The sequence below is a fragment of the Gadus morhua genome, chromosome 13 (genome assembly GCF_902167405.1).
Source record: "Gadus morhua chromosome 13, gadMor3.0, whole genome shotgun sequence".
Lineage (NCBI taxonomy): Eukaryota > Metazoa > Chordata > Actinopteri > Gadiformes > Gadidae > Gadus > Gadus morhua.
The window spans coordinates 23,958,435-23,984,727 of NC_044060.1; the positions used below are offsets into that span (position 1 = coordinate 23,958,435).

The window sequence follows — 26,293 nt, forward strand, 5'->3', positions numbered from 1 at the left end:
TCAAACTTAATGGCCAATGCTAATGAGGCACATGTCTTCAATTTAGCTAACGCCTCGTTACCATTTTTAGCTAATGCTAACGAGGCACGTGGCTTTAATTTAGTGGGAGCGTGTCTATGTTCCCCGGGTCCTATGTTCCCCGGGTCCTATGTTCCCCGGGTCCTATGTTCCCGGACCCCGGGTCCTATGTTCCCCGGGTCCTATGTTCCCCGGGTCCTATGTTCCCCGGGTCCTATGTTCCCCGGGTCCTATGTTCCCCTCTTTGTATGAGACTGGGGAACATAGGACCCTTTTTTTTTTTTTTAAAAGGGTCCTATGATAATAACCTGTTTGTATTTGGCCACCTTTTTAGATGCTGACTATTTATTGACAAGAACTTTTTGAACCTTTTATGTTGTGTCATGTGCTTTCATCAGGTGTATTTCATGCTCAAAGTATGTGCTCTCCCTTTTCAGGTTGGGATAGTGACATGGCCTCACTTCTCCTGCTGGTCTACCTCCTGCCACCACCTCCAAGTGGAAAGAATGGAGCTGTCAAAATCAGTATCCGGGAAGCTGTGGATCGTGTAGTGAAGTTTCACAGGGTAATTGTATCCTGATAATTTTTATTTTATTTTTAAAGGTCCCATGGCATGCCGCCAGAGCTTGTGTGTTGCTGATGGATGTCACAATCTCTGTGTTTGCCAATCTACTTATCGAGTCTTGAAAACAAAATGGCGTCGACGGGTGATCTACTGATGGTATTGTGTGTATAAAATGTAATTTTATTTTTAATAAACAATCTGTACACTTACAAAGTTCTCAATGCCTCGTTTTATATGTTAATACCCTTAATGAACTACCAAAGAAGTGTCGGGCTACTTCTAGCCTTTTAAATGGTTTAAAATAGCGATTTAGTTTTTACCATAACCACTGCCCCATTGTTCCAAGTTTATAGCGTTTTGATAGAATCGGCTAAAAACAGCCAACTGAAGAAAGCGTCTATATGCGTTTTTTTGTGCTCCAAAACAAACGTTTCAACTCATTATCATACAAAACATATCCCAAATCCGTTTTACACCGGAATTCCCCTTTAATTGGTTGACAGGGACACATTTATTTATTTATTTTCAAGTTGTTTGTTACATCATATAAATGTAAAACTAAAAATGGTTCTTGATGTAAAATAATTAAAGTTTAACTATAATGTTAACTATATTATATATGTATGCACTGTAACAACAACAGCAGCAAGAATCTAATGTGTAGACTATTCATTCATGAAGTGTTGATAATTCACCTCAAAGGTGTTGGTTGTACACCAGTCAGAGTACATTCTCACTCTAGAAGTATTAAATAATCAGCTCTGCGAAGTGCTACAAAGCACTGACTTGGAGTACATATTTTCTCTCTCTGGGGTTCTAGGTTTACACTGCAGGTGTAAGGAAGCACTGAATGAGTGCCCAAAAGTACCACTAATAGAGTACATTTGCACTCTCAAAGTGTTCAAATGTAACTCTAAATTTGGAGTACATATTTTGCTCTTCTAACAGTGTTCAGCGAACACTGAACTCTTGGACCTATATATACCCAGAAATGAGTGTTAAATGTACACCCATAGAGTACAATGTACACTGTGATATTTGCTGTGCACAAATCAATAAAAATACATTTTCTTATTCTGATTGCTGTAGTACTTGCCAATGGTGGACTGCTACTTAGTACAGGTAACACTTTGCATTATAGCGAATCAGTATGCAATTAATAGTTTAAAATATCTACCAATAATCATTAAAAAATATTGATTAATGCTGTATGTAAAATTACATTTTGTTTGAATAACAGTTGTATTTTTTATTCATGTAAAGGGAGTCTGATGTAAGGCCCTATTTCATTTTTTGTTGTAAATTAAGGTTAAATTGTAGATTTAAAATTTTGGGAATTTTGTATGGATACTACTACGTAAGATTGTATGTAAGATTACATAATACATTTGGTTTGAACAAGGGTAATTCATTTTTTTAAATATTGATGACATATATGGTTAAAAAATCTTGTTCCATTTGCCCTTTTTTGAATCATGACGTCCCTGCTCCCCTGCTCCTCAAAAGGTCTCTGCACGGCCCTGCTGTGTGCTAGTAGCCATCAGGCTCTACAGCCAATCCTGACCCCACACGGGGCCTCAAGACCTGTCTGTTCCTTACGCTGGACCCTGACTACTGTGTCCTGCATGGACTCATATTAATATATTCATTCATATTCACGTATGTTCTAATGATTGACCGACTGTAATTCAGTCTTTCAGATATCCAGTGCAGATGTCTTGGGCCAGCTGCTCAGTGTTTTACTTTACCATCACTTTGTACCTTCATTCTTCTTTATGTTAGTATTCTTATAATCGTGGGTGGGTTCCTACTCTTACCTGCAGGACCTCTCCTGTGTTTCATTCTTATGCTGTAGCTGCTTTGACACCTGGATTTCCCCTTGGGATAAATGAAGATCTATCTTTCTGTATTCACTGTACATGTACATTTTAGGCGTACATGTACGCCTAAAAATATTTTATGTATTTTTTATCTTGCATCTTTAAATGAAATGCTAAATAAATGGAAATAATTTGAAAGTGATTTCAGAAACTTTTCTTTGATATTTTAAGCTAAATTATGAACTACTGTTTACATAATTTACTTGTGAAGGCCTGCCTACGTTGAAAAACACATAAGTAATGGTTATGTTATGGTACGGTTTAGATATACTGCAGTTATATTATTAGCTCAATGAACCACAGGCCTATTTATGGAACAGAAGGCCTGCCTACGTTGAAACACACACAAATAATTGTCGTGGTATGGTACGGTTTATTGGTAACTTAATACAGAGCATAAAGAGCAGAGGAGAGCAGCATTTCATCATTCCTTCCCCTGGCCATGAGTATGGTTTACCTGTGCTGTAGTGTTTGCTGAGCAAAAGAGCCCATTCATCCATAATGCTACACACCTTACCAAGTAACCCAGGATTTATTCTGCCAAATTTCATAAAGTAATTCCATCCTTGAACTTTCTATCTACGTTGGACTTTCTCAAAACCTTTCCAACATGAAAATCTATCAAGAAAGCCAAATAATGATATTGACCATAATAACTATACTTTAATTGTGTTTTAAGTTTTGGTATCTCAAGTGAAAAAGTCTGCCTTTTGATGTGTTTTTATTTGACTTTATTATTCAGATATACATTAGGTTTGATGGAACACATTCAAGGTATATAAACAAAGAAAGCTATTGAGAAAGATTTGCTGAGCAATTAACTTCAGTAGTAGCAATATTTTTGGCAGTGATAATCATGATCAATAAAATAACAGCAAGATAATCATTCCAGACAGCAAGACATGTATTATTATAAATGAAATACTGTGGGGACCCGAAAGCTTCTAGAGAAACACTTTGTATACATTCACTTTATTGCAAGATATTTCTTAAACAAGCAGACTCATTTTTAACGTTTGCATAGTTCAAGCAGTTCTGTGTAGCAATGGTTAAATGATATCAAGATGAAGGTGGTTGGAATGGGAAATATTATTGACCAATACAGTTTCATTTTTCATCAGCCATAAATGCTACCTTATATATCAAATATCCAAAACGTTCTAGTCCAATTCGCATTTCGTAATGCATCTAATCCAATTACTCCAAAAATATCAATATTTTCATGTTACAAGACAATGTTCAAAACCAATAAATTAAAAAAATATATCTCATCAATATTAATTTCTCCCCTTTAGTTGTGAAAATGCTAAACATTGTTGAATTGTGTGTAAAATTCGATTCTGTCAGCTGAAACCTTAAAGGTGACATTAAATATGTCTACATCTAAAACAAATAATGCACTGCCTCTTTTAGTGACATTAATCCATTTCTCATATGACAAGAAAAAAATAGAAATCTTCTCTCAACACACTCCGCTGACTGACAAAACTAATTCCCTTTTGTTGGATTTAGATATCTGATTCAGAGTCTTTTCCCTACAAAGTCCTCTTCAACGTAGGCCGTGTGGTCGGTTGATGAAAGCAGAAGGCTGCAGATGGCCAGAGAGAAGCAGCGGGGAGGAGAAGGAAGAGCCAAAGACATTATTCAAGCCATGGGTTCCCCTCGGCATTTCAAATATGTGCTGATTTTGGCAGTCTAGAGCATCCCACCGTCTGGGACGCCCTTGGATCTCTTAACTGAAGAGTTACAACAACACACCACAAAGGTCTCAGGACGCCTCGGAGGAGCACTACACCGACCCCACTGCACTGTGGTACACTTCCATCAACTCTCCACTGCCTCACTGTGAAAGACAATGGCTGGTAGGTATATAGGGGTTTGGGGGGGTTGGTTGTGTTGTATGTATTTTTGACTGGTAACTTGAGTGGCTTGATATTATTACTTGAACATAATATCAATCTGATTAAAATCTATTCTTTATCAAAATATACAGGAATTATATGGCACTACATTATATGATATGATAACTCTCAGATAAAACTATGACATGAAGGTATTGTAATCTGCTGGCCTAGCCGTGCACATATGTCCCAATGTGCAGACTTACATTTCTAAGGTCACTTCTATTTCCTCTAGCAGTGGTCACATTTTAATATGAAGATTATGAATGTATGTCCACAGAACTTTAACAAGTGATGAGGGATATAATTAAACTAATTTAAAGATAAAAAATAAACATGTATTCCAGGCGCTAGACACAGTGGTTCCCATTGAGGTGGTGGTGCTCCTTCAGGCAAATATAAAAAGGCTAACAAAGGTTTTGTGTAAAAGACATTTGCTTAAAAGGGTCGGGGGTCAGGTTTAAGTTAGGGTTCATAGTGCGTTCAAAATAAGCTCTCTGTCCTTTAAAAAAATCTGAGTGTGGGCACTGTCATGTAGAACCATTATAAAAATCTCCAGGGGTCGACAACAGGGATCCTTGTGGACCCAGCTCGGGTCAATGGCCCTGTAAGCCTGCTAGTGCGCTATCTCTGTCTTAGAAAACCCAGTCTCACAAAGTACAAAGTGACCCTTTTGAGGACCTTTCAGCTGAAAGGAGATACATGAAGACCAGAGGTCTTTAGATAAACCTCTGCTTTTCTGACTCCTTCTACACGTTTTTCAAATGTCTGCATATTTGATCTATGAATTAATTAATTCATGTATATCTTTAGTTTTCAATCCATGGTCAATCAATAAAATATAATTAGTGGTAACTATGTAGGAGACGTTCCTCTTTTCTGGGCCGTTTGGGCGTGAAACTAGCATGTGTGTCCCCCGCATGGGGGAGTCTGAGAGGCACAGGCCTTCCAGCTGGCTTTGGCCTCTTGGGTTCGAAGAGGCCAAAGCCGTTCAGAAGCACCTCCTCAAACAACATGATGAAGAAATAAATCCATGGTTCCCTGGTCCTCTTCCACGTGTCCCAAATCCTCAGAAGGATTCTCGCTCAAACCTGACGGCAGCCAGCGACAGAGCTTTTGGAGAATATCAGATAAATAAAGAGAAGGATGGGTAGAAGGTCATTAGCATTCACCATGTCATATTAATACACGTTAGAGGATGGATGGAAGGGTCAGAGGTCATTAGCATTCACCATGTCATATGTATACACATCAGAGGAAGGGTAGAAGGGTCAAAGGTCATTAGCATTCACCATGTCATATTTATAGACATCAGAGAAGTCATGGTACTCAATGTTTGGGTGATTGTATGTTTGGGGCTTAGTCTGGGAAATCTTAAACAGTCTACACCCATTACCGACATCATCATGTCTTAATCACTTGTAAAACTGGAACGACCTGCATGTAAAGCATCACGCATTATTAATAATAATTACATGAACCTCTAATCCCAACGCATCGTCCCTTTACCACTGAGTGAATCAACATTTTGGGTGCTCGTGGTGAGGGGGGGGGGGGGCGGGGGTGCTTTGGGAGGGCTGGTGAGTGATGTGGTCATCAGGAGACTCACCTCGGTGGGGCTCATACGCTCATGATGTGGGCGGAGGCGGGGAGGTCAGCAGAAGACGGGGGAGGGACCAGGCGTGTGGGGGAGGTGGGAGGGCTCGGGACGCACTGGGCTGGGGTTGAAGGGAGGGAGTGCAGGGGTGGGAGGGAAAAGGAAGGCTAGAGAGTGAGTACATACAGAATTAAATGGGGAGAGGATTAAAGTAGAACAACACAAAAGGATTGATCTGTTTCTGTATCATCTGGAAGTGATAGAGAAGGGACGAGATCATGCTCAAAGAAACGCAAAATCGGAAGGATCCCGCTGTGGAGGGATGTGACTACCAAAGCATTTTGAAGCTCTCCTCAATCGAGAACGATTTGAGAACACGCGCTTCTTTGTCGTGATCTTGCCAACCATTTTCAACAGCATATTGTTGGTGGTGCAACGTTCAATCTAGATTGACCGGCGATAGCTTCTCGTCCGGGCAAAAACTCAAATGAAGCGTTGTCACGTGCCGGGCTCATACATCACCCCTAGTCATCCCTCTCAATGCGTGATGTGTTTTTCTCTCCCAAGATGTCAGCTCTCTATCTCCCTTCCTTTAAGACTCTAGGATTCCAACATGACGTGTCATTCTCCAGAGTGGATGTGGTGAGCTTCTAAGTCTGAGACGGCTGTGCCCATCATGTAAACCAAGTGTTTTAATCAAGGATCACTCTTGATTCCAGGAGGGTGGTAGAACCCTCTGGTGCAGGGCGGGCCCTGAGGGGGGACGGCGAGGTGGGGGGCCTGGCTCATCGGCTGATCTCCACTCCTCTGCCTAAGGGGCTCACAGCGGGAGGCCAACTCACCGGACAGCAGGCGGCTGCGGCGTGAGGCCTCGGCCGCCAGGGCACATGAGATCTCGATGCGTTTCTCCTGCTCCTGGAGGTGCTGCTCCGAGTGGCCCCCCTCCGTGGGACCGTCCAGCAGGGGGACCACGTTCTGGAGGCTGGAGGTTGTTAAGGGAAGGTAGAGGAACCGTCAGTGATCGTAAGCCACGACAGATGACATGGTCGTATTATATCCCAAAGATTTTGGTACGTGTTTGGCATCACCAAGAGTACCTGGATTTGGCGATGAGAGTCTTGATCCTCTCCACCTTCTTCTGCTTCTCCCTCTGCTCCTCGGGGCTGAGCGGGGCGCTGACCTCCAGGTCCAGGTAGCGCTCAGGGATCAGCACCTTGTCCGGAGCCAGCAGCTGAAAAAGTTTTAAAACGCATTGAAGTTCACTGCCCGTGTTGACAGAGTCCTTAGATGACCACGCAAACCCTTAATTAACGCATGCATCCATACAACGCCACAGCAACACACGAACGCAGGACCCACGTAAATAATACTACTAAAACTACCGAAGTGAGAATAACTAAGATGGTGGGGACCTAAATCGGTTGGAAATCAAACATCCTGTCTTATTGAATAGAGCCCAGGTTGTAAACCCATTTAGAAGGCTCCCCACCTCCCTGCTGTGGTCCAGTTCGTAGTGGTCTGGCTCCAGCCGCACGCGCCGCAGACGGGCGATCTCCTCGCGGGGCGACTCCAGACCCTCGCCGCGCACAGCCGCCTCGAGGTCCTTGATGTCCACCTCATGGGCCGTCAGCCTCCGCCGCACCTTAGAACACACACACACACACACACACACACACACACACACACACACACACACACACACACACACACACACACACACACACACACACACAGGATTACAAAGAGGAGAGGAGAGGAGAGGAGAAGAGGAGAGGAGAGGAGGAGAGGAGAATAGGCAGGCACACAGCACAGACACGCAGGATTACATAGAGGAGAGGAGAGGAGAGGAGGGGAGGAGAGGAGAGGAGGAGAGGAGACGGGAGTGGAGGAGGGGAGTGGAGGAGGGGAGAGGAGGGAAGGGGAGAGGGGTGAAGTAAATAGAACCCAGGAGAAGAGTGGGGGAGTAAGGGGAGCAGAGGAGGGAAGAGGTTGGGACAGGGGAAGAGAGGGAAGGAGATGAGAGGAGAGGAAAGAGACAAGAGCGGGGAGGAGAGTAGAAGAGAAGCTATGGTAATGAGAAGGCACTGCTAACTGATTACAAGGTATGTCTCTGTCACTCTTGTGCTCCCCATCCATATCAAATACCAGGGCCAGTTCTTTAACCCAGTCACTCCCCTACCTACCCCAATGTCCTCCTATTCAGAGGACCTAACTCTTTATAGGTAGCACATGAACCCACCACCCTGTAGCTGCCTGCGGTCTGCCCAGCCAGGTTCAGGCTGCGCCTCTTGTCCCTCACAGAGCTGCTCTGGTTCCGACGGAGCCGCTCCATCTGCTCCTCCGCACTCATCTTGGACCTGATCTCCGTGGGGAACACGGCGCTCTTCGGTCGCTCCTGGGGACGCAGAGGGTTGATCGTCATCACGAGTACCTCTGTAGCCGTTCCAAAGGCACCCTGTTCGAGCAGATATAGGCGGTGACCACCGCACGTCAGTTAGGATTTGTTGCTGTGTATTTACCCTTGAGATCCCGTTGGATGCTTTCCGATGTCGCCGGAAGACCCCGTCGACGTTCTGGGCCTCGTCGGTGGGTGACCTGCTCCTGGGAGGAACGATGCCTACTGCAGCACAGAGGGAGAACATAGGCGGACATGTTCAGCTCAATGGCTGAGGGTAGACGCCAGCATACAGGTTAATAAAGGTCAATCCCGACACTGCCTTTAAGGTTAAAGTCACTCATCAAAAGGGGATTCTTCAATTGGATTAGATCATGTGTCATACAGATTAAACTCATTCAATTCCCTGTGGCTATCGGTATGATCTATGTACATCAACTACTCTTTATGATCAGTGAGACTTCTTCTTTACCTTTATTCATGCCAGCCTGTCTCTCCTGTTCCTCGTTTTGATCCTGGACATCTTTCTTACTGCTCCGCTCACCATATTTGGGCTGCGAAAGGATCAATGAAATTATTGAAACAGTGCTAACAGTGTTAGTGCTGTGAGGGATCTCCACCCCTGCCCAGAGTTGCATTAGATAATAGCAGCACTATCTTGGGTTGCTGTTAGACTTATCTAACTATCTTAGTTATCTGGAATGAAAGCAAAAGAATAAATGCTACAAACAGAAACTATCATGTGCGTTAAACTGTATTTATAGAGTAGCGTGTGGGCAAACTGTTTGTTGATAGACAAACTAAATGATTGACAATGGATGATTTTAAAACAGATCACTGCTTTAAGTTGAAGATAAGCCAGTTTACTTTAGTGAGCTGAACTCTACATGTTTAATAGCGATGAAAGAGGCGTTGCAGGCAGATCTGAGGCCAAGATGAGACTCAGACGAAAGAGAGAGAGGAGTCAGAGGCAGCCAGGGGCTGGAGCAGCGGGGGAGCGTGAGGGAGGGATATAAACGTAACATGGAGAACAATGAAGGCCTGACCTCTCAGGACCCCCAGTGGATAAAGGCACCAATAGATGGAGGGTTTGCATGACTTTTGACATTTGGCTGCATACCGCTGCCTGACAGCACTCTCCCATCCCAGAATACCTTTCTGTGCTGTGAGTCCTCATCGAGCGCACTGGCATCCAAGCCCAAGCTGCGTAGCCAGGCGGCGCTGTCAAAGGGCAGAGGTGGGACAGAAGGCGGGGAGGGAGGGGAGGACTCCAAGGGGCAGTAGGACGCTGGGAGTGGGGGTCTCGGGGGACCAACGTCCTGACAGGGAGCAGGTGGAGAGAGCAGAGGAGATGGGGGAGGAATGGGGGAGGTGGAGGCGGTAGTAGGAGGGGAGAGAATAGCTCTGAATAAGGAATAAGGAGTAAGAAGCCAGGCAGTGTGCAGAACAGCAAGACTCGAGGAGAAGCTGCTGCAGAATGGAACGAGGCCATGCTGCGGACCCCGGCCCCGCGGCCTTCAGGGGTCTTGTCGTGATCCAATGAATTCACTTCAAAGGTGTAGCCCCTCATTAATCTCCCTCCACACACTCTTTCTCACTCACGCTCACACATACATATTGTTTTTCAAAGTTAAATGACTATGTGTAAAATTTTGGCTGTAGAACGAAGCAGTGTGTACAATTTAGCACTGGCCTAATAATACTGGGCAAACATCTTCCACTGACTCTCATACGCTATATCAGCACTCATGGAATGCCTCTTGTCCAATCAAATTACTTGGTTGGAACTAACTGTATAAAAGAGAATAGCATAACCACGTTTTTTTCTGGATATCGGACTCCAAATTTGTCGTGGTCCTTTTTGATTGACAAACGTTTCCACAAATTAGGTTGAAAATAAATCAGCTTCTCCTAAATGACAAATAGGCCACTTAAGGAAGCAAACTAACAAGACACCTACAGATTGAGGCCAATGGGATTTTGATTACATTTTCAAAACTGGTTATTTTTGTAGCTACGGTAGCCAAACCATTGTGAAGTATCACATGTTGTGTTGGATATTGATATGTTATTGAGAAGTATGAGGGCATATTTAGATTTGTACATTTCAGTACAAAAGTGAGAGGGCTAGCTGTTCACTTTACAAAGGGGAAAAAACATTTTAGAATAAAACCATTTACTGAGGCTGTGCCCCACGGGCCTAAAGATGTGTCTGCATAAAGCGTTGACCAGATATGTCACATGGTATCTCATACTGTGGAGCGAGAGAGCAGAACACAGGCTCAACGCCAGTGCCGAAGATGAGCTGATTGTTGGGATAGGTAAGGGGTCGTGCAACAGAGTAGTTCTGGTGCCGAGCGTGTGAACTTTGCGTCTGCTTGTAAAGTGCTTTATGGCTACCGGCTTTGAAAGTTCTGTAGGCCAAAGAAGTTTCACACACATCTGAGCAATCGTTAGTTGCTAATAGGTTAGCCTGATAATGCTCTTGAAATAGCACAAGCTGAGGCTCCTCCGGGTCAGAGCAGCGTCTCTTGGATGCTAGGTAGCTAAGGTCGTTGTAATGGTGGCTCACTAACACTGTAGCTTGGGATTCTGGGTAGACGTCTTTCCTTTGACCGTTTGTCTGCTGGCTGGGATCAGTAGGACTGAGTGATTGGGGGTCAGGTTCATTCTGCCTTGGATACGAATGATAATCGAAACACGTTTTATAATCACTTGAGTACTGGGATGCTTCTTGGAGGAAACCTGGCAGTTCCCCAGAGCTGGCTTTGACTGGGTGAATATTTTGGTTGAATACTTTCTCTGATCTGGAATTGGGGCCTTGGGCAATTTCTTCAAGCAGAGGCTCAAACCTCTGCAAGGGTTCCCTCAGAGCGCGATGGACTTCCTGGGATGTGTGAGTAATTTCAGATTGGTCAGTGATAGCCATCCCTATGGGAATGTTAGAAGTGGAGTATTCCTGATCATGAAGAGCCGGGTGAGGCTCCCTGTAGCTTCTCGGCCTTGAACAAAGTTTCAGACCAGACCCCTGACGGGGACTGAGGTGCGGGTCAAAGCATGATCTGGGACGCTGTTTAGGACAGGCCCGCCTACAGCTGTCCGGGTGAATGCTAGAGTCTATGCGGGGACCGGCGGGCGGTGTAGGGTTGGCAGTGCAGGCGGGCAGGGGTCCTCCGGAGCTTACCTCGGGGCCCGGGGGTTTGGTGGGGGACGGCTGGGAGGCCGGCAGCGGGGAGAAGGGACTGAGAGGGCTGGTGAGGCCTACTGAGCTCATGGGACTGGCCGGACTAGTGGTGCTATAGGAACCGGAAACGCCGCTGGCAGCTGTCAGAGATGGAAGGACAAGAGACGGAGCGTTGCAATAGGGTACTGCAGATCACATTAGACCCCTCCCCCCCCCCCCATCATCAGAGATCATCACAACACTACGAATGGGTCTACTACCTTTATGTACCGGGATACAGGAAGCAGACTTATCTTCACTGGTTTACCTGGTAGCTAAGAGCAGCAGACCAATCCGAGTGTTATGAGCCTGTGTTTGTCCTACGTTGTGAAATAGGTCTGTTATGAATGAAATTTTTTACCTCTGTGCTTGGATGTGTCTGTGCCTCTCGATGAATTACTCTTGTGCAGTCCCTCCAACACATCCTGTACCCTCCAGAACTCCTTCTGGATGTGCCTGTGAACCAGTTCACTCTGCCATGAGATGTTCAATGATAGGAAGGAAACGAAGAGAGAACAGCAATAAGTACAAGTGATCCAGATTGAAATGACTTGATTTAATATGTTAAGGTTGGGCTACCAGGAAATCATGTCTTCAACAATCATCAATTATTTAATCCTGCAATTTATACTCCAAGGTGTACAATCGACCCCGAGTGGCTTGTCCACAATTTGAAACAACCCATCTGCCGTTCTCTTAAATCAAGATGAATGTGTGCACGGAAGCCACTCATCAGTCAGTTTGATTTAGATTCCTAACATAATTACAGCTGAGGAAATTATTTGCCAGCCGGATGTGTATTGCTAATGTGGTCAAAACATTAACTTATTCCACTTATTAATACTGGTTGGTTCAAACTGAGATGGCTCTTTTAGGCATGTGATCCCACTGCCTTGTCCTGGTTGGGAGGGGGTCGGGTTTACCTGGCCTCCTGCATTCAGCTGCTCCCAGAGGTCCCCGTGGATGGCGTTAGCCTCATCCTCCAAGGCTTCAAACTCCATGCGTAGAGTGGTCAACGACTGGCAAAGAGAAAACCACGAATGAACACACACACTCCACACAATGTAGGGACCAGATCTCATACAAGTCAAGTCAATCTAAGCGTAGAACACTAGCTTTGTGAGTTTAATTTTGAGTTAAAAAAATTCCTATCAGCTTTTCATCAGCAGCATCGAAGAATAGACCCTGTTCAGAGAGGTCATGGTAGGACATCTGTGAAAAGGTCAAGTGGAAATAAGCAGGAGGGCCACAGTCTTACGCTGGAGGCCTGGGACAGCTCTCCTCTGATGTTGATCAGCTGGTTCTGCAGGGACTCTTTCTTGTACTGCAGGTTGTCCATGATCAGTGGCTGGCTGTGGTATAGCTCCATCTCCTGGTGGGTGGCCACTAGCGCCCCCTCCAGGGTGTCCTGAGACACGAGGCACAGCCGGTTTAATCCACAGACAGACCCAGGAATCAAGACACCCTCCTCCTTGACTCATGCAGTTCATTTAACAAATCTTTAGTGTTTGTTTAAATCCTGCATAACAAGTACTACTTAGAATTCCAATGCCTGGCCAAATTTAAAATAATTGAGTCAACTGCAAGAGCTTTTCTCATAGAATGAACACAAACATGGGCTGACAGGGTGAAATAAACGCTGTACCTTCTCCATTCGTAGTCTGTGGACCACAGCCTCTTGGTCTTTCAGAATTCTGTTTTGCTCACAAAGACGGCCCAAAAGTTTCTGCACAATGTGAGAAAAACCCAGAAAAAAAACAAAAAACAGAAAACGTCAGATCAAAAAAAAGTTTTAACACATGTTCACTGGTCAAGCATGTTAGCACGCAACTGCGAGAAAAAACACTTGTTTTTTCTTGTGTGTGTGGTCTTACACTGGTTTCGATCTCGTTGAGCTTGAGGGTGGGGTGAAGCTCCCTGCTGTACACGTCATGGAAGGGATGCCCCTGTGAACACATCCAGGGCAATTCATTCAGAACCAGAGGAAATCAACGCTCTATACGTTTGACCTTTGCCCTCTACCTTCTGTCATCCACTTAGCGTGGATTAGACCTGAACTAAAATTAATTAAATACATACTGCAATGAACTAGATGACCGCGTTAATATACAGTTAGATGGAAAGGAAAGAATTTTAGATGAAAACCTCCCTTTTTGGAAGGCAGCAACTGAGTGACCATGCTGTTTGGCAACGGTCAATACTTTCATTTTCAGTGGAATGATAATAAATCAAGTACACAACAGGTGTGTAGTGTCCTGCAAGCCAGGTCATCATCCAATGTTATTTTGAGCACAATGATGAAATGAGCTATTCATCAGTAAAATTTGAATAACATGGTGTTCTCATATTGTACTTCATATTATACTGGCTGTGCCTTTTAAACAATGGGATGCCTCTTTACAACTAGAGTAGCACAAGGCGTTGGTATCATTCACAGATAAGTAAGATCTGATGAAACAGTGCCACACAACGGTGAGAGCTCAGAATTCCTGAAATCAACCATCCATCCAAGTCCGCCGGCGGGCTGTTGAGAGTACAGGGGATGAAACAAGGCTGTGCTGCTACACTCCGCCTACCTGCTGGTCTAGATACTCCAGGTTCCTCTGGAGCTGCAGCTCTAGCATTTCCTCCTGCAGCCAAGCAGCGATAGGCAGCAGAAACAGTGACAGAGATGCAGAAACACCATTGATAGGCAAAAAGAGTTAGTATGTTAGCTGAAGAACACACACACTAGCTGGGGTCAGGTGGCGGGGTGAGGCTAACATCTAAAGTTGGATGTGGGTTAGGATTCTGGCGATAAAATGCTAGACAAGTAATACCAGTGAAACAGCTGGTACTGGTTAACAGAGACTGGGGAACATTAAAGACGCACAGTGTTGGCAGAGGGAAGGCAAAGGACAGCTCCTGCATCAGTACAAACACCATAGCTATGGCCGGCACGTCAAGGCTGTCGTTCTCTGGACTCTTTGTCCTACCCTCCAGGTCGGTGTTTAAGCTGTACTGTATTTTATTGTATTGTCAGTGTTTACGCTGTACTGTATTGTCAGTGTTTATGCTGTACTGTATTGTCAGTGTTAAGCTTTACTGTATTGTAATGTGTTAAAGCTGTACTATACTGTAATGTCAGAGTTTATGCTGTACTGTATTGTCAGTGTTTAAGCTGTACTGTATTGTAATGTGTTAAAGCTGTACTGTACTGAATTGTCAATGTTTACAATGTACTGTTCTGTCAGTGTTTACGCTGTACTTTACTGTCAGTGTTATGCTGTACTGTACTGTATTGTCAATATATCATTTATTTTCCAGCAGGCTGACTTGTACGTTCTGGTGATGTCATGCTCCGTAATGGCACGTACCATTTTGCTGTGGATAGAGGGGGATGGAGGGTAGTTGTTGTAGTAGTATAATCCTTGGTTTAGGGACCTCCTGTCACCAGGGTAGTCATACTGATGGTGGGGAAAGGGGTGGAGGAGGAGTGGGTTGTAAGTAGGGAGGTGAGGAAGGAGGGGGAAGGGACGGAAGGGGAAGGAAGGAGAATTGGCAGGAGGTGTTATTGTTGTTCTTCTATTCATTTAACACCAACAAACACGCACACGCACACATGCACAAACACGCACACACACACACTCACTCACACAATCACACTCACACCCTCACATAGACACACGCACACGCACTCACACAAATACGCACCCTCACACACTCAAACACACACCCTCACGCTCTCACACACTCACCCCCACACTCACCCCCTCCCCTCCATGTCACCTTTGGGGAGCTGAGGGACCTCCTGAGCCGGTACACGGAGGGGTCTGCGTAGAGGGCTTCCTCCCTCAACCTCCTGGGGGTCCCGGGGTTGTAGCACGTGGAGGGCGACCGCGCCGGGGACACGAAGCTGTGGGGCCCCGGCGAGTAGGGGCCCCCGCACGACGAGGAGGGCGACCTGGGCACCGAGCGGGACCGCGGCTGGATGGAGAGGCGCTTCATGGCGGCCCCCATGGGGTCCAGGGGATCCCCCCCGCCGTAGTACTGAGGACCCCAGGGGTCCCGGGCCAGGGGGGGCCCGTAGTGCGCGGCCTGGGGGCCGTCCCTTAGGGACCGCCGCCTCTCCTCGGGGGTCCAGCGCCGGTCGTAGCCACCGCCCACCCCGGACACCCCGGAGCAGATGCTCTCGGGCCGGGCCCCCGGCGGGTAGAGGGGCGGGTACTCGTCCCCGTACTGCGGGGGCCCCCCGTAGACTCCGTAGACATCGGCGGACACGCCCCGGTTCACCGTGTAGTAGCGGGTGGGGCTGTAGGGAGGGACGGAGATCCCTTAACAGTCTGGGCGTTACGCTTATATCCAAAGCAACGTACAATAAGTACATCGGTCAGAAGAAGGAGAAACAGCATATCTCTGTCGGTACAGGAAGAACGTTCATAGGAACAACTTCCAAGCGCCAATTGCTAGGTTAACATATTCTCCGTACACAACACAGCTAGGGTATAGTGTGTGCCAGGACGTACGTCAAACAATGACTGCGTACATTAAGTGCCAGGACATACAACATCATCTTCTTTAAGTCAATTGTTTTAACACCAGTTTTAGCCAGGTCTTCAAACCTCTCGGACACGTACAGAAGGGATTCAAACCTGCATGCTTTCCCCAGAACCAAGTTACCCCCTACTATACGCTTCATAATAGATTGTGCAATGCACTACAGTCTGGTACACACACACACACACACACACACACACACACACACACACACACACACACACACACACACACACACACACACACACACACACACACACACACACACACACCCGCACACGTACACACAAACAGACAGACATACACAGACAAACACACACACACACACACACACACACACACACACACACACACACACACACACACACACACACACACACACACACACACACACACACACATTCACACAGGGACCCCTACCTGCTGAGCTCCTCATAGGCCGGGCCGCGGCGCTGGTTGACCCATCTCTGCAGCTGCGTCATGGAGCTCTTCCTCTGGGCGAGCCGCTCCGGGTCGGTCCGGGCCAAGCAGCCCCTCCTCAGCACAGAGCTCTCCTGCAGCTCCCGGGGGTCCGGAGGCCCACCGGCCCCGTCCCCGCCGGGGCCCTGCGGGGGCCGCCAGGGGTCGCCCGGCGCTCTCGGCGCAGGCTGCCTGGAGACGTGTGGGCGGGCCGGGCCGTTGGGCGGGGGGGGGCCCTCGTGGGACCAGCCGTTGGACTGCTGGCTGGGACGAGCGAGGTGCGCCGGGAGGGCGCCGGGACTCCGGCCCCCGGCGGGGCCGCAGTCGTCCTCCCCGCCTCCCTGCACCTCTGCTCTGCCCCCCCCCTCTCTCCTGGCGTCGCTCGCCCTCCCCTCCCTGTCGGGGCGGGGCGTGGAGGGGGAGGGGGTCCCTGCCGCCGCTGTCCCGTTCACCTTGGGGTGCGGGGGGAGCTGGGCGTCCCGGTGGGGCGGGTGCAGCGTCTGGGGCGGGTGCTCCGGCCGGGTCTCGGGAGCTGTGGGGACCGGGCGGGGGGGCTCTGTGGCCGGGGGGCTGCTCTCAGGGCTGGGTCTGTCCAACCGGACGGCCCAGAGGAGAGAAGAAGCAGAGGAGAGGAACCTGAAGGTTGTTGTGAGACATGAGCCTACTGTAGCTCTGTGGGGCCTACTGTAGCTCTGTGGGGCCTACTGTAGCTCTGTGGGGCCTACTGTAGCTCTGTGGGGCCTACTGTAGCTCTGTGGGGCCTACTGTAGCTCTGTGGGGCCTACTGTAGCTCTGTGGTGGACCTACTGTAGCTCTGTGGGGCCTACTGTAGCTCTGTGGTGGACCTACTGTAGCTCTGTGGGGCCTACTGTAGCTCTGTGGGGCCTACTGTAGCTCTGTGGGACCTACTGTAGCTCTATGGGGCCTACTTTAGCTCTGTGGGGCCTACTGTAGCTCTGTGGGTCCTACTGTAGCTCTGTGGGTCCTACTGTAGCTCTGTGGGACCTACTGTAGCTCTGTGGGGCCTACTGTAGCTCTGTGGGGCCTACTGTAGCTCTGTGGGGCCTACTGTAGCTCTGTGGGGCCTACTGTAGCTCTGTGGTGGACCTACTGTAGCTCTGTGGTGGACCTACTGTAGCTCTGTGGGGCCTACTGTAGCTCTGTGGGGCCTACTGTAGCTCTGTGGGGCCTACTGTAGCTCTGTGGGGCCTACTGTAGCTCTGTGGTGGACCTACTGTAGCTCTGTGGGGCCTACTGTAGCTCTGTGGGGCCTACTGTAGCTCTGTGGGGCCTACTGTAGCTCTGTGGGGCCTACTGTAGCTCTGTGGGGCCTACTGTAGCTCTGTGGGGCCTACTGTAGCTCTGTGGGGCCTACTGTAGCTCTGTGGGGCCTACTGTAGCTCTGTGGGGCCTACTGTAGCTCTGTGGGGCCTACTGTAGCTCTGTGGGTCCTACTGTAGCTCTGTGGGGCCTACTGTAGCTCTGTGGTGGACCTACCGTAGCTCTGTGGTGGACCTACTGTAGCTCTGTGGGGCCTACTGTAGCTCTGTGGGGCCTACTGTAGCTCTGTGGTGGACCTACTGTAGCTCTGTGGTGTGAGGGCCATACCTCTGTGCTGGCGGGGCGGCGACCTGGGCTGCATCCCCCATGGCCCTGATCCACTCCTCCTGCTCCTGGGGGCTGTCTGCGCTGAAGTAGTAGGTGCGGGTGCCGGCGTGCTCGGCCTGGACGCAGAACACAAGGGGAACCTTAGAAGCCCCTTCGTCCCGATCCCCCTCCTCGTCTCCCTCGGCCCGGACCTGCCACACCTAGGAGACCAGAGACAGAAGAAGAGGGTCAGACGGCGCAGCCTGTACCGTCTTACTGATGCTTTATTATTAAGGTATGAATAAGGAAATGCTATGCATGCACACATAAACAATGTCTGAAGAAGGCCTCTTCCAGCGCTGTGTAGAACGTGTTTCAAACATGTTTCAACCATGTTTCAAGCATCGCATGGAAAGAATGAAACCACAGCGTTGCGTTCACATGAGCCAGGCAAAGGAGGGATGGCAGAGGACAGACGCAGAGGACAGACGACAGTCAAACGACGGACGGACAGACAGCGACAGACAGACGCTCCGCCTCATGACCTGGAAACACACAAACAGTCTTACGGGACGGCCGGAAACAGACCAAAACATGCGTGGCGGTGTGTTATTATGGGGATGTCGTACTGTTTAAAAAGAATGGAATAAAATATATAGAATATAATTATTTTGTGTCTATTATTAGATGTAGTTATCTTACTAACGCATGCATGCAGCCACACAACCAAATGATGAGCTTCTCGCTGCGTGCGTTTTTCTTGTTTGAGGGATTTACTCTTGCTCGTCGTGGAGCATGGCTAAAAGTTGGAATTTCTAATGATAATTGAACTACATCTGGGTTGGCGTCTGTGTCTGCCTGAACCCATGTGAAGCTGCGTCACAAACATCTCATCCTCATATTGAGGTCAGCTGCATGCAACCGTCAGACTAAGCAATGAGTAAATACAAAGCTAAAATAAAAACAATGTATGATGATTACGTTTGGTAATAACGTGTGTGTGTCTATGTGTGTGTGTGTGTGTGTGTGAGTGTGTGTGTTTGTGTGTGCGTGTGTGCTTGCGTTCATACTTTTTGTCCCACAATCTCATGACATCATCAAAGCAAGCCGAGCAACAACAACAGCAGCACCAACAATAACAACAACAGCACCAGCAACAACATGAAGCGTAGTACGATGATTGAACAAGGGTTGCGGACAAGCATTGTGGGTAATCGGAAAGCAGGACACTACCTAGTGTGCACCACGGCCCATGGGGGGGGGGGCGCTCGCAGGGCAGCGGGGGGCTCCCTCTCGGGGGACGGAGAGGGGACAGGATGGGGGAGAGCCGGGAGGAAGTTGAAACAGCTTTGAGGGAGCTTTTCAGAGGTTAGAGAAAGCACATGATCTCACCTAAAGTTGTCGGTGGCTGGTGATCACCTGATCTGGTACAGAGCAGTAAAAGGTTAAAGGTTGCTGCAGGTAAGAAGAGCTGTCGTTTGGGTGTGACTCTGGAGAAAGGGTGTAACAACCCGATGGCTATTAGGGAGGTAAATGCTCTGGGAGAATGTTTCCTGTGGATTGAGTCTGCCTCTGTACAGGGGCCATTCAGATTGAGGGCCTCGGGGGAATCCATCTTGCCTGTCAACCACAGGTACGGGAACGCAACACACCTCCAAGGCAGAGGAATGGGCATGTATCATCCTCTCTAATCCTGCAGCAACTTTATCCGTATTACAGATATAAGGCCTTGCTTCTACCCATGTGTGGACTGATGAACAAACTGTCAGATTTGTGCAATAATAATATTGATAGAATATATTTTAAAACCTTATCATTGGAGAAGTCATACATTATCATTCCGCATTCAAGGAACTTCTATGGAATCATATACGCTGCCCTGTATCTGCCACAGGGGGGAAGCATTTTCACAGATGTGGCGGCAGAGCCATTGTGTCACACCACAAATAATACTATGAAACAACATATCTAAATATAAGAGGATTAGTTCAGTTCAGGCATCACACACACTAGCATTATTCAACATGAATATCTTTAAAATAAAAATTTAAAATATAGATATGACCAATAACAACTATCACAGGGAACCACCACTACTGGAACCAATATTCTAAACGCTAATAAAAAAGAGTATATTAAAGTACAGTCATATACTGTGTGCTTTAATCAATGGGTTCAAATTTTTGTATGAAGCAGAGATGGCTTGGAATTGGGATTTGTTTTACTGGGCTGATCTGGTGATTGCGATTCTGACTGGGATGTCTGTTCCTGGGCTGAGTTGGTGATTGTGAGTGTGGATGGGATAGGTGCTCCTGGGCTGAGCTGGTTGTAGCCTTCGTGAGGAGCCCATCAGAAGCTCAGCTCTACATGTGACTGCTGGTCTTAGGTGTATATATTAATGAATTTTGTCCTTGCGTGTATGCATGCGTGCTTCTGCACAAATGTACTGATACAGGCCCTGCTTCTTTCTTCCCAGACAACAAAACACCTTGTTCACACATTGTTGTGAAGCACCGATATAACCATCAGATAAATAATGGTAAAGATTATAATGGTATACTCTGTATCATCCTCTCATCTTTCATTTTCTCATCATTGTCTTTCGTATCTGGAAACAATTGATCGAATCGATATTGCTCCTTAGAATATGTGATTATTGTTCCAGGTATATGGCTATATGTGCGTTAATGTGTCTGTGTGTGTGTGTATGTTTGTCTATGTACGTGTGTGTGTGTGTGTGTGTGTGTGTGTGTGTGTGTGTGTGTGTGTGTGTGTGTGTGTGTGTGTGTGTGTGTGTGTGTGTGTGTGTGTGTGTGTGTGTGTGTACGTGTGTGTATGTTAATGTGTGTCGAGGAGAGGCACGTTCCAGGTTCACAGAGCGGTGACGTAAAGCGCTGCGGCTGCCGTGGACGTCACTTCCGTCCACGCTGGAGCGTGTTTAGGCCACACCCCCTCCAGCCCCGCACAGCACCGCGTCAGCGACAGGAAATCAGATGTAAGTGGCTGAAACCGTGCATGGCAACAGCATCCGTCAGCCTAGCAACAAGCAGCAAGCGTCGTTTGGGGTGGGGCGCTGCTGGACCCCTCCCCCGGTACGCTCCACATCCTGATGCTGCTCAAATGGCTCATGGATTCACCCATTAGCAACAGTCCTCGTCCTTCTACAACCGCCCTCTACTCTCTCTCTACATTGGCCTCTACATCTGCCACTATCTCAGCCTCTATCTCAGCCTCTATCTCTATAGATCTCTATTTCTGCCTCTATCTCTATAGATCTCTATCTCTGCCTCTATCTCTATAGATCTCTATTTCTGCCTCTCTCTCTATAGATCTCTATCTCTGCCTCTATCTCTATAGATCTCTATTTCTGCCTCTATCTCTATTGATCTCTATCTCTGCACCTATCTCTATAGATCTCTATCTCTGCCTCTATCTCTATACAGCTCTATCTCTGCATCTCTCTCATTTCAGTTTCCATTTCTCTTGTTGGCTGTGAGGCCAGACCAAAGGGGGAATGATACGGTTGTCAAGATAACGAAGATGGTAATAAAGAAATATGGGTTGAGAAAGAAGAAGAGAAGAGAAAGAAACATGTATCATATCTATCTATCTACCATATCTGTTATTGTTACTTATATTATCCCTGTTACACTTATCTATATCTCTACATCCCTGCTCTCCAATTTGTTTACCGCCCACACCACCCACACCACCCACTCATCACTCAATTAGAGTCAACACGTATATTACAGCAAGTAAACATGCACACAGTGCAAACACACAAACGCACGCACGTACGTTCGTACGCATGCACGTCGTATGCACGTACACAAACACACACACACACACACACACACTCACACATACACACATCTGTGGGTTTTCCTGTTTATATTTGTGTGGTGTGTGTTTGTGTGTGTGTATGTGTCTGCATGTTTACTTGTACTATATATGTGTGTCTGCGTTTGTGTGTGTGTGTATGTGTCTGCATGTTGTGTACTATGTACTTGTTATACTATATCTGTGTGTTTGTGCGCGTGCGCGAGTGTTTGAACAGTATGTTTGAGGAGCAGCAGACCTCCAGTGTATATTTGTGGAACAGAGTGTGCTTCTCAAGTCAAACATTGGTCTGTTGGCTGCACCTTCTCTCCCCAGCATCATGTCACCTGCCCCTCTGAGAAGGTCTGAGGTCTCACTGATCTTAAACCTCAGTAAAATACCCTGACCTTAGCTTAACTAATGAACTAAGTTAATAACTAACCAACTAACAAATGAAATGCTACAGCTCTAATTTATATAATAGCATGTTCTACATTTAGCGCTGTACTCGTGACCCTCACACACAACTCGCGCGCACACAAAACAAACAAACACATGCACGCACACACAGAAGATGTGCGTTGGTGCTTTATGACAGCCTGGTTCTGCATGGCCCAGCCCATGGTAGCTTGTCTTAGACCCTGACATCCCTGCATGTGTGCTGAGGAGCACATGCTCTGGGACTGGACCACATAAACCCAGTCTGATCTGCACATCCTACTCAAAGTCAGCCCTTCTTAGCCCTGCTTTAAACCTTCCCATACTCTTCAATATTTAATGAACATTATGTACGCATGCCAGTGTGTGTGTGTGAATGTGCGTGTGTGTGTGTCTGTGAGTGGGTGTGTATGGGTATATGTATACGCATGTGTCTGGCTGTGTGTGTACTGTGGATGTGTGTACAAATATGTGCGTGTGTGCGTGTGACTGTGTGTGTGTGTGTGTGAGTGAGTGAGTGAGTGAGTGAGTGAGTGAGTGAGTGAGTGAGTGAGTGAGTGAGTGAGTGAGTGAGTGAGTGAGTGAGTGAGTGAGTGAGTGAGTGAGTGAGTGTGTGTGTGTGTGTGTGTGTGTGTGTGTGAGTGAGTGTGTGTGCGTGTGTGTGTGAGTGTTTGTGTGTGTGTGTGTGTGTGTTTACATCTGTTTATGTTCCTAAATCCTACCAGGTTAGCAGTAGCTCGTGGTGTGTCCATGCAGTCATTAAGGATGCAACACCAGTCAACAGGGGCCATTGAAATGCTGCTCTGGCTGTCCTCTGCTGCTACACTGCAGCAGGACACAGCCCTCAGAGCCTCAGAGTAACCTCGCTGCAGGACAACTTTTCACAGGTATCAACACGCCGTTTAAGTTGTGCGTGGGAAGTTTCAATGACAACATAGTTGACATTGTGACAAAATCGCAGATTTCGAAATGTTGGGATTCGTGCCAGGTCATCTCGGAAAATGGCAAATAGATCAATATTAAACATGGGACCAAGATAGGATTTCATTGGATGCAGCCATGGTGAAACTAACTGTCACTCCCTCTGATGCCATAGCAGAAAATTGCTTGTTTGATTGGTTGTCACAGCTCAGGCCCTCTACATGCCGACACAAGATTGTGACCAGTTGTTGTTTCTGTAAAAACTGAAATGCCACAACATAAAGCAACTCAGAGGACCAGTACATTCAACTACAGCGTGCTTATAGTACCGCTCAACAGATACCGATCAACAGATACTGCTCAACGTGCTGCTGAAAGTGTTCCCATTTAAGTAATTCAATCTCTGACAAATGAAGAGCCTAAAAAACTTTGAAACCTTTTAAGACTTCTGGTCTCCTGTTAACCAATAAAAATGACGTATCCTACCAAAACTTAGACTTTCAATATTCTAGTGTTTGTGGAAAATAGATTCAGTAAAGTTTAAAAAAGTCATGAAACAGAAACTACATTTAGTATCAAACCAGTTTGCCTGCAAAAAATACTTATTCGGAGGTTGCACTGGGCATTGGTCACCACCCTCACAGCCCTCTAGCCCACTGGGTGCAATGTGCAGTGGTCAACACCCCTCACACCCCTCTAGCCCACTGGGTGCAATGTGCAGTGGTCAACACCCCTCACACCCCTCTAGCCCACTTGTTTTAATCGCCAGTGCAAGCATGTGGCCAGGAAGAACCAATGGCATAAATAAACTGATACGATGACTCATGGTGACTCGATCTGACAATCCTTTCCAGTTCTCTGTGATGCAGTGATGCTTCAATGATATTCATCACATGTCTGCTGAATATGACACTCCACTCCCCTTTTGAGATAGGATCAGATCACAAAAAAAAAAGGTTCTGGGTTTCTGCATTCCAGAAGGAGTGGATAAATAGAGAGATCATCAGGAAAACACCACCGCCTAAAGGAAGCCCAGCCTGCTTCTCCACAGCCACCTGATAGCATGAGGCTCTGTGTGAGGCGTACACACACCTGATAGCATGAGGCTCTGTGTGAGGCTAACACACCTTATAGTATGAGGCTCAGTGTGAAGCTCACACACACCTGATAGCATGAGGCTGTGAGGCTCACTGATGCACACATAAATACACCTGGAGCTGAAACCCAACACTAGGGTTGTACCTGGTAACGCTAGCAGGTATTGTTTCCTCCTTCTCTTTATTTCTCTGCCTCTCTCCATTTCTCTTCTCTCTCTCTCTCTTACGCAAACATACAGCGGGCTTCGGCTCTGAATTAATCATTCACCCTGACCGGGGAGGGTGGGGCAAGGTCTCTTGTGCTAACACAACATGGGTCATTTCTTTCGAAACATTTGGTTCAGGCATCCAGCAAAAGAAGTGTCAACAGGACAAATACAAAGACAATCCGCCATGAACTATCCAACACATAGACACACAACAAGACCTCTTGGAGCCACTCCTGCACCTCTGAACAGAAGCTTCTGAACTGGCCGGTCGGGGGAGTCTCATTCACCACCGAGCACAGCAAGAAACCCCCAGTCAGAGCCCAGCAGCACTCCGGACAGGGAAACCCCACCTGTTCAGTCAACTAGGACACAGAGATTGAACAATGTATTCTTACCATGCATCATCACTAAATCCCTGAGGTCCTCAGCCAAGTAGATTGGATGTTGTGAACTCTTAACCGACGTCTAGCTGCCGCGCCTGGCTGACCTGCCGTACGTTACTGAGCCTGTCGGGTAACGCCTCTAACTCTCCTATTGGTCACTTCAAACAGGTGTCCCACATGGAGGTAGGCAGGGCAGACAGGAATCATGAGCTAGACTTTAAAACACACACACACACACACACACACACACACACACACACACACACACACACACACACACACACACACACACACACACACACACACACACAGTGTACACACACACACACACACACACACACACACAAACACACACACACACACACACACACACACACACACACACACACACACACACACACACACACACACACACACACACAGCGTGCAGGAACACGACTAGTGGGACGCAGCCTGTCCAGGGCCACACCTCTTTGTTCCCTAAGTTCCCTAGGTGGTGCAGCAGCAGACAGAGACGGGCAATTATCTTGAGCTACACATGTAGAGCTCATGGTAGACACGGACACCCTGTCTTCAGCGCCACACACCAGCAGACCTGTCTGGCAGGGTACGTCCCACGTCAACACGGCTCTGCTCCCGCATCCAAGACCAAAGCAAACGATAAGGATTGACGTCACCCAGCATACCAGCAGTCCATTCCCCATTAAAAGTGTTTTAGTGTTCATTTGGAATTATGATGTTTGTTATTGATGTTATTAGGTTCTATCCTCAGTGAAGTATTCTCAGGATTCACCGATTTTTGATCGCATATTGAAAAGCTATTCCTGACACATATTGCTATTATTAATGGTAATATCTACACATTTTGTTTTTGCTAATGTTAATATCAACAAAGTTAACAGTGAGAGATGGAATTAACAGATTAACATGGTATTAACATCATTCAATAGTGGACTGATTCAATGAAGAGATGATTGCCCATTTTTATATGTTTATATGTTCAATGGACCAAACTTAATAGCAGGTTGATGATGGACATTTTTCATCAACTGTGCTTCTTCAAATCATCATGCGTATTTCCAAATATCTTACACCATCGTAGGTTTGCACGTAGGTTTACATGCACGACACCTGGCGCTATTTTGATGTTCCACATCTTCCTCTCTTCTGACATACTCGATGTGACGACTACGCACACTTGAGGGTCCACATTTACAGCACAGGTGGTTCCATGCAAGCTATACCAATGATATTGTTTTGCAATA

The 26,293-nt window shown here is 47.0% G+C and overlaps 1 protein-coding gene across 16 annotated transcripts in view; it reads right to left on the reverse strand.

The window, feature by feature from the left end:
• Positions 1-3,167: 3,167 nt before the first annotated feature.
• plekha6 (pleckstrin homology domain containing, family A member 6) overlaps positions 3,168-26,293 on the reverse strand; it is a 72,406-nt gene continuing 49,280 nt past the window's right edge. For 7 of the 16 annotated variants that reach the window (XM_030373891.1, XM_030373898.1, XM_030373892.1 and 4 more), the window contains 20 exons: positions 18,183-18,382; positions 16,536-17,162; positions 15,348-15,870; positions 14,936-15,025; positions 14,156-14,209; positions 13,454-13,525; positions 13,225-13,305; positions 12,838-12,987; positions 12,503-12,598; positions 11,941-12,052; positions 11,541-11,680; positions 9,511-9,675; positions 8,829-8,910; positions 8,481-8,581; positions 8,201-8,356; positions 7,451-7,603; positions 7,059-7,192; positions 6,804-6,943; positions 5,974-6,082; positions 3,168-5,477 (listed from right to left, as the gene is read on the reverse strand). In XM_030373891.1, the coding sequence (XP_030229751.1) occupies positions 5,985-6,082; positions 6,804-6,943; positions 7,059-7,192; positions 7,451-7,603; positions 8,201-8,356; positions 8,481-8,581; positions 8,829-8,910; positions 9,511-9,675; positions 11,541-11,680; positions 11,941-12,052; positions 12,503-12,598; positions 12,838-12,987; positions 13,225-13,305; positions 13,454-13,525; positions 14,156-14,209; positions 14,936-15,025; positions 15,348-15,870; positions 16,536-17,162; positions 18,183-18,382 (3,174 nt within the window). In that variant the 3' untranslated portion in view covers positions 3,168-5,477; positions 5,974-5,984. Of the gene's footprint in view, positions 5,478-5,973; positions 6,083-6,803; positions 6,944-7,058; positions 7,193-7,450; positions 7,604-8,200; positions 8,357-8,480; positions 8,582-8,828; positions 8,911-9,510; positions 9,676-11,540; positions 11,681-11,940; positions 12,053-12,502; positions 12,599-12,837; positions 12,988-13,224; positions 13,306-13,453; positions 13,526-14,155; positions 14,210-14,935; positions 15,026-15,347; positions 15,871-16,535; positions 17,163-18,182; positions 18,383-25,040; positions 25,336-26,293 lie in introns of those variants that run through there. The other 9 variants (XM_030373890.1, XM_030373903.1, XM_030373896.1 and 6 more) reach the window with 7 other exon arrangements.